At 37.1% G+C, this 9,341-nt stretch overlaps 1 protein-coding gene across 1 annotated transcript in view; it reads right to left on the bottom strand.

Moving 5' to 3' along the window:
* The window catches only part of PARN (poly(A)-specific ribonuclease), a 49,933-nt gene extending 40,677 nt beyond the window's left edge, over positions 1-9,256 (bottom strand). Inside the window, exons 1-10 of the mRNA XM_010183986.1 lie at positions 9,181-9,256; positions 8,237-8,316; positions 6,381-6,448; positions 6,205-6,286; positions 5,414-5,474; positions 4,514-4,679; positions 4,236-4,301; positions 3,436-3,474; positions 1,503-1,545; positions 775-855 (exon numbers count right to left, since the gene is read on the bottom strand). Coding sequence (XP_010182288.1) covers positions 775-855; positions 1,503-1,545; positions 3,436-3,474; positions 4,236-4,301; positions 4,514-4,679; positions 5,414-5,474; positions 6,205-6,286; positions 6,381-6,442 — 600 coding nt within the window. The 5' untranslated portion in view covers positions 6,443-6,448; positions 8,237-8,316; positions 9,181-9,256. The remainder of the gene's footprint in view (positions 1-774; positions 856-1,502; positions 1,546-3,435; positions 3,475-4,235; positions 4,302-4,513; positions 4,680-5,413; positions 5,475-6,204; positions 6,287-6,380; positions 6,449-8,236; positions 8,317-9,180) is intronic.
* Positions 9,257-9,341: the final 85 nt, after the last annotated feature.

Here is a 9,341-nt window from a genome sequence, read left to right as displayed (position 1 = left end):
CCTCCTAAGAGGTATTCTGCATGCAGGTATTACTTGCTCCACTCAAGTTGACTTTCTCTTTGAAACACATAAGCACAGATCACAAGAGTGCGATCAAGAATTCCCAAAACTGAAGTCTGACGACTTCCTGAAACTTGCACCAGACTCCGTAAGCAAAAATATCAAGTCCCATAAATAATGCTGAGAGTGCCTGAATATACCAGGCATGACCCTGCAGTCAACTTGTTACTACAGCAGTCATGTGCAGCATGTTTCCATCAAGAAAAGTCAGACAGCATATTTATTATACAGCACATTTTAACTCGGACAACTAAGAGCAAGCAAGTTTTGTAACAGAGTACTATTCCTCAGAGGACAGCCTGTGAATCCAAATAACATGAAAACTTGCTCAAGAATTTCTGCAAATCTTTTTGCAACAGCTACTGTCATACAGCACCTGTAAATGCAATCAACTGATGTTTCCTATCATTAGACTGCGTTTTTCTGATAAAACATACTCATATAAAGAGGAATTCACTGCTCCAGAATATTGGTTAATATTCTACAATTATTCATTCTTTGAAATTTTGTAGAGCGTCTTGCAATTCTTCTTGCTCTATAGCAAAGCCTAAGTTAGCCGACAGAAATTGGAGGATCAATTTCTGGTAACGGTCACAGCCAAGCAAGTGGGAAATACCACCAAACCCTATCCCACAGTTTTGCATAGCTGACTGAAGTAATAGATTCTCCACCTCCCTCTTTCATGTAAACGAATGAAATGAAAAACTTATTTACCTGTTCTTTTGCTTGTTTCTGCTGTTCTCTTCTTTTTCGTTCTTCTTCATTTACCTTACTAATAACAATGTATCTCTCCTTCTAAAATAAAACAGTGTATAGTTTGAGGAATGACTCTGAGATGTTCGTATTTAAGACCACCAAGTTTCTGTAAATTTACATTGCAAAGAAAATTAAGTCATATCTCAGCAGCAGCTACTTGGCAACATGACTTGTTTCTGTTGTGAGCACCACTTCACTACCTACTCCCAAAAGGCTCCTTCAGAAAGCTGTATTACATTCATGCACCATCCATCCAGCTTTTACTAAATTCACTTTTTACTTCTAAGGAAAGGTTAACATCGTTTCCTTATAAAAAGTGGATTTCAATTATCTTTTGAAGCAGAGATTTGGGCTGGGAAGTGAGAATAAAGCATGTGATGCCATACTGATGATTTTTCCTCTATAACTGAGATCTACTTTTCACCAATTTTCAATGCCAGGTCAATCACATTTGAAAATGCCCTTTAAAAAAAATTAGTATTAAGCCACACAAACACACGCTTACACTTCATAAGTTGGTCAGATTTAATGTTTAGAATCTAGCTCATTGTATTCTACTTTAAATAGTTCGCGTTTTCCATAACAAAGCTTATGTTAGATCTAAAAGTTAGGAGGTCTGGTAAAATTGAGACATACTATTTCATTTAGACAGAACAAATGTTACAGGAAGTAGCATGCTTAGTTACCTTATCTGACTCCAGGGTTTCAACATGGATACCTTTTGGATATCTACATCAAATCAAATGAAAAGTAAATATAAGTAGATATTAATTTGGTATTTAGCATACTGAAGCAACAACAGTGATTAGGTAATCTCACGTTTCATTATTACTGTAAGTCTTAAGTGCAAAGGAACCATTAAAAGTTCCTTTTTAATTTAATATAATGGAAAATTTTAAGCAATAGGCCATTAAGTTGGCCTCCTTACATTACCCTAATGGTCATGAGCACTAAAATGCATTTTCTTATTCAATTTCCCATGCTATTGCTGTGGAACCCATAACTTCTTATTTCAGTAGTACTAAGCAAGCGTTATCTAGAGAGTTCATCACAGTCTAGAATCTCTGCTTTCAAAAACCCAACACAATGGTGAGAAAGCTCTTGTTTACTTGCAGCCACAAGACAGCTTCTTTGGTGACTGCATGCCTTTAATATGTCACTCATGCTAGGATTTATAAACAACCCCAGATTTTCTGCTAACTGTAAGCTCGTACAAGAAATATTAATACAAATGTCATTACCTCTGCTACACGGGTGCACCACTCTGTCACAATCACATTTAATTACCAAAGTACTACCACACACAGTGCCACAGAGCATCCAGTCAATAGGAAGGTCAGAGAATAATGTCTTTAGCTGCTTAACAAGTAGATATTTCTCTGATCTTCTCATTATAATAAAGAAACCACAACTATATAACCACTGCAGAACCAGCATGCTTCCTTCATCCGCTGGCTACTACTAAATCTTGCACGAGAGAACACATTAGAGTACTATCGCGTCCTCTCCACCCTGACTGCTCACACAATTTTGAACCTAGATCTCACTTTCAAGATGTTTCATGTCACAGACCTTGGATGCATCAAAACACTGTTGCACAACGGAACACTTCAATAGAGAAAATGACCTGTGAAGCATTCAGGACACAAGAGCAACCAATAACCTCACTGTTTCCTGTTTTAATTATCTCCACGCTAACTCCACAACTTTGCTTTCTTGCCAATGTTCACACACAGTCTACACAGCTGCACACACATAGAGCAACTCTGAATCTTACCAAAAGTACAATTCATGAACATACTCTTCCATCCAGTGAGGGGAGAGGCCAGAATAAGTGTCAGACAAACGTAAGACTGTGCTATTGGAAGCTGCAGACATTCTACCAATATATTCAAAAAATCACTCAAAACAATTCTTGAAGACATCTCTATTTTTTCCAGATTAGTTCTCAAGCTCACTTCTTCAGAATGCATTTTATAGAGAGAAGCCTTATTTTATCTATTTCAAGTAACAGAGTGCCAGATACTGCTGCAACACTGAGTTAACTACATGTACAAAAATGTACACTGTACTTTCCACATTTTACTGGTGCAGTCAGAACAATGAAACCCTCATCTCCACAGCCTCACAGATTTTCCTAAGGCCTTAAAGAATATATTTAGGCCAAGATGAGGGACAAAATAAGCCCAGAAAGGAAATTTACTACTAGAATTAGGATTTTTAAGTCATCAGAAATGCTTGATTGTAAACATATCAGTACCTACTATAGAGCTAGTATTTTTTCAAGTAAAGCCCACAATCTGTATAAGCATCAGCAGTTCCTGTTCACTAAAAACCTGCCAAGTTGCATTTGTTACCTAATTCTAGGCTGTGCTGTTCTATTCACAGATTTTAGATAGGAATGATAAAATAAATACTAAGCTTTAAAATATTCAGTTAACCATCACAAACCAGTTAAATGCAATATATCTTCAGAGCATTATAAAAGTCTTCTCTTAAAGGAAAAAAAACAAAAAGTCTAAATGTATTCTCTCTGAGGTTAAGTACACCAGATCTTACCCAGATTTCTTATCAGAAATACTAAAAATATACAGTAAGGCAGTATTACCAGTAACTTACTTCCAGCTCAAGGTCTGATAAATTAATTTCCTCTGAAATCTAAAATCAAAAGACAGTTGTGTTACTAATAGTCCTCTTACAAAAGTGTTTCAAAGTAGTAACGGTCAGTTAAAGCTGGTTCCATATTCATTCGTAGAAAGATTTTTAGAGCATAAGTCGCTGCTACCAGAACCCGTAGGCTGGGAAGGGTTTTACTGAATTCTGATGTCCAGTTTTCCAGCTGTAAAGATATTTATGCCATTTTGTACAGTTATTCACACATCTTCTCATAGGCAAATATTCTGCAGTTATGATTACTGAACATAGATACAGTGATGGTACCTCACCCCCAGCTCCACAACAGTCTAGTATTTCTAGTGTTTTTTTAAATAACTGTACTCTCTAAACATCTAGACTCCACATCTAAATAGACTTGGGGAAGGAGGCTCACTAAAACCAGTTTCAATACACAGCGTCAACTACGAGTAACTGATAGCTCAATAGATTTCAGAAATTTGTTTGTAAAATGCACATCTGAGGCTTACAGAGCACTTCAGCAACACCAAAAGGAGGCTCACATATGCAAGACACTTTCTGGCTGTACTTAAACATGTTGTCACTACCCGCAGTAGTCATAGCTCAAAAAGCAGAGTATGACACCCACATAAATCACCACTTTTTCTCAGCCTTCAGAGATTAGTCAAATGTGGATTTTGCCAGAGTTAACCCAAGTAAAGATACTCTTCTTCCTTGTCATTCCTCTAATTCTATATGGACAAAATACATTTTTTTTAAGAATATATATAATTTCAGAAGCTCACCCTGTACATGGCTCCAAATCCAAACTTTCATTTTCTTCATTCTTTAGTAAGTCTTCTATCTGTTCCCTGGAATAAACACATTATTTGCTTCTATATGTGACGTTTTCTTCTTACGATGTTTACAGCTCTCCCCCAAAGACAAGAAAACACTTCATAACAGAAAGAGAACTATTTCACCACTAGTGAGCTAATAAAAATAGCTTCAACACACTAACATGTCACTACTGTTTATGTTTTCGTTTCAGTAACGTCAGATAATACTGAGCCATTTCACTTACACTACTTTCTCAATAAATTTTTTCTGATCTTCAGGAATTGTTACAGGACATTTTGTGGCATTAGGAGAAACGTATGACAGAGATCCTGCACCATTAGCCTGAGAACGCTTTTCATCATACTGTTCCCTTAGCTGTCTTTCTTCTTCCTGATTTAAATATGGAATTCCTGGAAAAACGAAACAAAATCCACCAAAAAAGTCAACATTTAAAAGCTCATCATAATTAGAGACAAATTAGGGATGTATGATTTAGCAAAGACTTATTACTAACCAAGCATCTGTCAGTGTTATACCACCAAAGGCACAAAATACATCCCTCCCTTTCAGTGACCTGTTCTAGTCCCCACTCTTTATCTGTGTCTATACAGGTTCTCTTCTTGCACACGCCAGGTTAGCTGGTACTATTGGACTCGTAAGATCTATACGTTCTCCTCTGCACAAGGCATGAGCCTGAGGACTGCAGAGCTGTAGATCCCAATCACAAAAATATTAGGCGCTCCTCTTCCTTGCTTTTTTCATCACTTTAACACGAGATTGCAGCAGCACCTATTACAACTTACCAATACTTTTCTAAAATGTTACTGCTGAATCCTTACACAGCTGTATAACTTGTTACTCTACCAAACAAAAATACACAAACAAGCACTTTTCTCAATGGGAATTCTATTCTGTTGAACCAAATACAATTAATTTTTGAAAAGGGAATAACTATAATCACAACTATAGATCAGCTAAGAATGATTCTAAGAACTTATGTGTTAAGAGAGTATAACGAATAGCTGCCTCTTTCTGCAGAAAATGAAGAAAGATGTCATCATAAATTTTGCAGACATAGAAAGAAAGAAAGAAAGAAAGAAAGAAAGAAAGAAAGAAACAAAGAAAGAAAACCAACACAACTTACCATTGCGAAAAACTTTATTAAAATCAAATCCTTGGTTTGCTAAAAAATCTATACTTGAACTCTGCAACAAAATAAAACAGCTTTACAATTGGCAAAAGTGTATGTCATAAAAAGATCAATTCTGTTATTTTTACACTTTTAAAGAAATTATACAAAGTCCAAAGTCAAGAGCAACCAAGTTTGTGACCCTAAAGAAGCCACAGAGAGTTTAGGCTATGCTACTTGTCTTATTTATTTTCAACTTCCATAAAGTACAGGAACAATAAACACACTAAAGGGATAAAGATGAATCGAGCTATGTGGAGAGAGGAAACTAAAGAAACCAAAATGTGGTTCAGGAAAACAAATCTGGGACCAGAAAAATGCTGGCAATGAAGCAGTGAAAGTGAGATAAGCAGATGGGAATAAAGGAGCAAACAGAAAAAGGAAGGGAGCAGGAAATCAGAGAAGAAAGAAAACAAAACAAGAAAAAAAATTATAGAATCAACTTGCCAGGTTTGGAACATTATCTCTAACTCTAGGAACCACACAATGTAATGTGTGACAAGATTTAAAGACAGCAAAGATATTCCCTTAAAGCTCATTTTCACGGATTGCTTGAAACTGATGCTCGTTTCTTCTACAAAAAAAACCCTAAATCCCAGAAATGCACATTTTTCTGCCTTTTAAGCTCTTTAAAGAACCAACTACTTCTCCCTCTACAATGATGTAGAGTTTTCCTTGAGATATTTTTAGAAGTTTGCTGCAGGTAAACCTTAACCAAACAAAAACAAACTTGTTGTAATACTGACCTGACAGACAAACTTGACATCTGGGGAACTTCTGTTAAAGGGTTTTGGAAAAATATAGAAATTAAATGACTTCATTATATACCTGTGAAAAAAATGAGTTGCAGGTCAGTACAGCTTATCAATATTACTTCAGAAATTTCTCAATTAAGAAAACAAGGAATAAGAGAATAACATACTTTTCTTCTGTGTGATCATATTTAAAAGTGCAAAGGCCAAACTGAAAGAGCAAAAAGTCCATGGAATGCTGGAAAGGAAAGGAAAACTTTGCATGAGAATAAAAACCATACACATGTAAGGACAACTGGGGCACGCCCACAATAAATATGATTTCATTTCAAAAATAAGCATATCTGAATCTTCTTAATCAACATTTGTTCTGTTGGTAATGTTGAAATAAATACACCCAAGTTTTTAAACCAGTTTTCATCCCCATTTAATTATCTTACTGGCATCCAAAGATGATTTGTAGTATGCACTTCCAGACAAGAAAAGCAAACAAGAAGTGAGAGAAGTTTTCTCCCTCTCTCCACCTGCTGCTCACACACAAGAGATGCTGCATCTAAAGCAGCTGTCAGTCTCCTCAGCATTCATTCACATTCCCCATGGTGCAGGAGCAGGCTGAGAGAGACACTGGCTGTACATAGTTTTCAAATACATTTAGTAACACATTTAATATTCTTCTAATCCACATGGATAAGAGTGGATAACGTGATAGATGTGTTAGCATAGTCACTAGGCACTTCACCATCGTGTTCTCTAGTATTACACAACTGCTGGATCAGCATTGGAAAGACTGTTAACACCACTGCAAATGTACAAGAAAATAAACAACCATTGCGGTCTCATTGAAAGACCCAACTTTCCTGAGGGCCAAACACCCATTTCAAAGACAAAGAACATAAAGGATTACTAAATTCTATCATAGGGAAAAAATAATGGGTGGCAACAGGACACACAAAATTAGTCCTCTTATCTTTGAGCATAAAGATAAAAAACATCAATAATCAAGCTAAGTTTTAAGAAGGTGACAACAAGGAATTTGGGACTGGCTTTTGATACACCAGAACTCTTACAACGAGCAACAGAGACTGACTGTGCCTGCAGAGCCTGAATTGTCAGCTACCCTGAAGCTCTCAAAGGCTCATCATATTCAGCCACTTTTATTGTCTCCCTTAGTGTCTGGAGTTTTTTCACCTTTTTTGTTTGCTTGCTTGCTTGTTGATTTTTTTTTAGCTACAGCCTCCTCCCAGTTTGTCATTTATTGTCCTAGTTTCTCAGTACGAGTACTGACCAGTAATTCCTTCATCCTGCAATGTCTCTTAACAGAGTATCTGTAAACAGTGCTTACTGACTCCTTGGACACTGCAGGAAACAGCATGCACTAAGATGCTTAGCATTTCTCTCTTCTGATTCCTTTCTCTTATGGAAAATAAACCAAAACCAACAAACGAAACCAAAGCCAAACACACGACCAAAATCACAGTTTTCACTTTTTGACCCTCAGACACCAAATGTTGTCTATTGTGGTCATTTGGCTGTTTTTCAAAACTCTTTCCACACCCTCCAGCATCTTCTTTTGTTGTGTGTGTGCTGCAGAAAGGCAGTGGTGGTAGTGGCAGCTTGCATTTAAGTTTTGTTAGGGACAGTACGTGCTGGCAGGAGGAGGTAGTTTGGGAAAAAAACCTGGTCATGATGTAGTTTCTCTGTTACTGAATTTCTCTTACCCAGTTCGGGTCTGAACTGATAAACTGTAACATTCTCAACATCCTTCAACAAGTTCTACACATCAGCTAATTCTGGCATGAGGAATTCTGTCTGTCTGTCTGTCTATTCTGACTACAACTTCTCTTAGTCTAATGCAACACTCACCAATTCTTGTGTTATCAGAGACAATGAAACAAGCAATCCCATCTGCTCTATGTAACTCAATTTCACAGACCTCCATTGTATTTTCCTACATTGTCTCCATTCTGAACTGAGGAGTTCCAACCTTTTTCCAGCATTATCATTTTAGTCAAGGTAAAAACTTTACCTTTTTAAGTTTCTGATACCTTTCTTCTGGAGTGTCAAAGCCATTGGTTAATGCACTAACAGAAGGCCCATCGCTGATCCCTGAAAGAGTATTTTGCTTTCGGTAAGCTTTTCAAAATCAGCCACAGCAAAGAAATGCAACAACTGGTAATTTAAGAACATTTTCACTTAAAGTACATGTCAAGATTATTTCAGTTGAGAAAGATTTTCTACTGTATAAAAGCATATATGTTAGTGTAAAAGCCGACCAGTTTAATGGCAGTGTTCTAACAGGAAAACTCTGCTGCTTTGGTTCCTCTTCAACATGATAGTAACATGAAAATCTCTACCAGTAACACAATGTTGATGGGGCACTACAACACAATGCAGGATCAAAGTCAAATTAAAAATGGGAAGACTGCCATCCATAGATTCATTGAATGTCTTAGTCACCTTAAGCAATACATAGCAACTTTTTTCCATAAGCACAACATCTATCAGAACCTAATCTTGATCACATTTAAGTTTCATGGCTGACTGGACTCTGTATCTCAAAGCTAAAGCACTTATTAAGGCATCTCCCATTCACAGACTCTCTGGATTTTACAAATGTAAAAGTTCTTACTTCTGTCTTTCCCTGTCCAAACACTTGCAGGGCCTCCCTTATTTATCCCAATCTCTTGCTTTCATGACACGTACAAAATCTTTTTTTCCTGAGCTGCAGCTGAAGAGCAATGAACACATTAAAAGATTATTTGGGAACAGAAGCAGTGCAAGTAAGACACCTATCTTTATTTGACCAAAACCTTGCTACTGCACATATAACAAGTGGTTTCATTATTTTGTGGTAGCCTTAGCTTTAGTTTTGTCAAGCCAACACTGAGAGGTTATATGTGCAAACCTGGGCAGCTGGGACCCTGCACAGGCATTGCCAAGTTGACAATCATAGAGTAGGCGTGACTGTACCTGAAAACTCCCCATCAATGGCCAGAAAGTCCGACTCTTCAATGGCTTCATACACTTTGTTTAGGTTATCCTTAAAATCTGCGGGTAAAGGGGTAAAACATACCTGTGACTACTAACGCCTTCCTATAGCAGCCCACCGCCCCTCAGGCGGGCAGGGGCGG

This window comes from Mesitornis unicolor, unplaced genomic scaffold (genome assembly GCF_000695765.1).
Source record: "Mesitornis unicolor isolate BGI_N332 unplaced genomic scaffold, ASM69576v1 scaffold48324, whole genome shotgun sequence".
NCBI lineage: Eukaryota > Metazoa > Chordata > Aves > Mesitornithiformes > Mesitornithidae > Mesitornis > Mesitornis unicolor.
The sequence above is the reverse complement of the archived record's forward strand: the minus strand, read 5'-3'. Positions and strand labels throughout refer to the sequence as shown.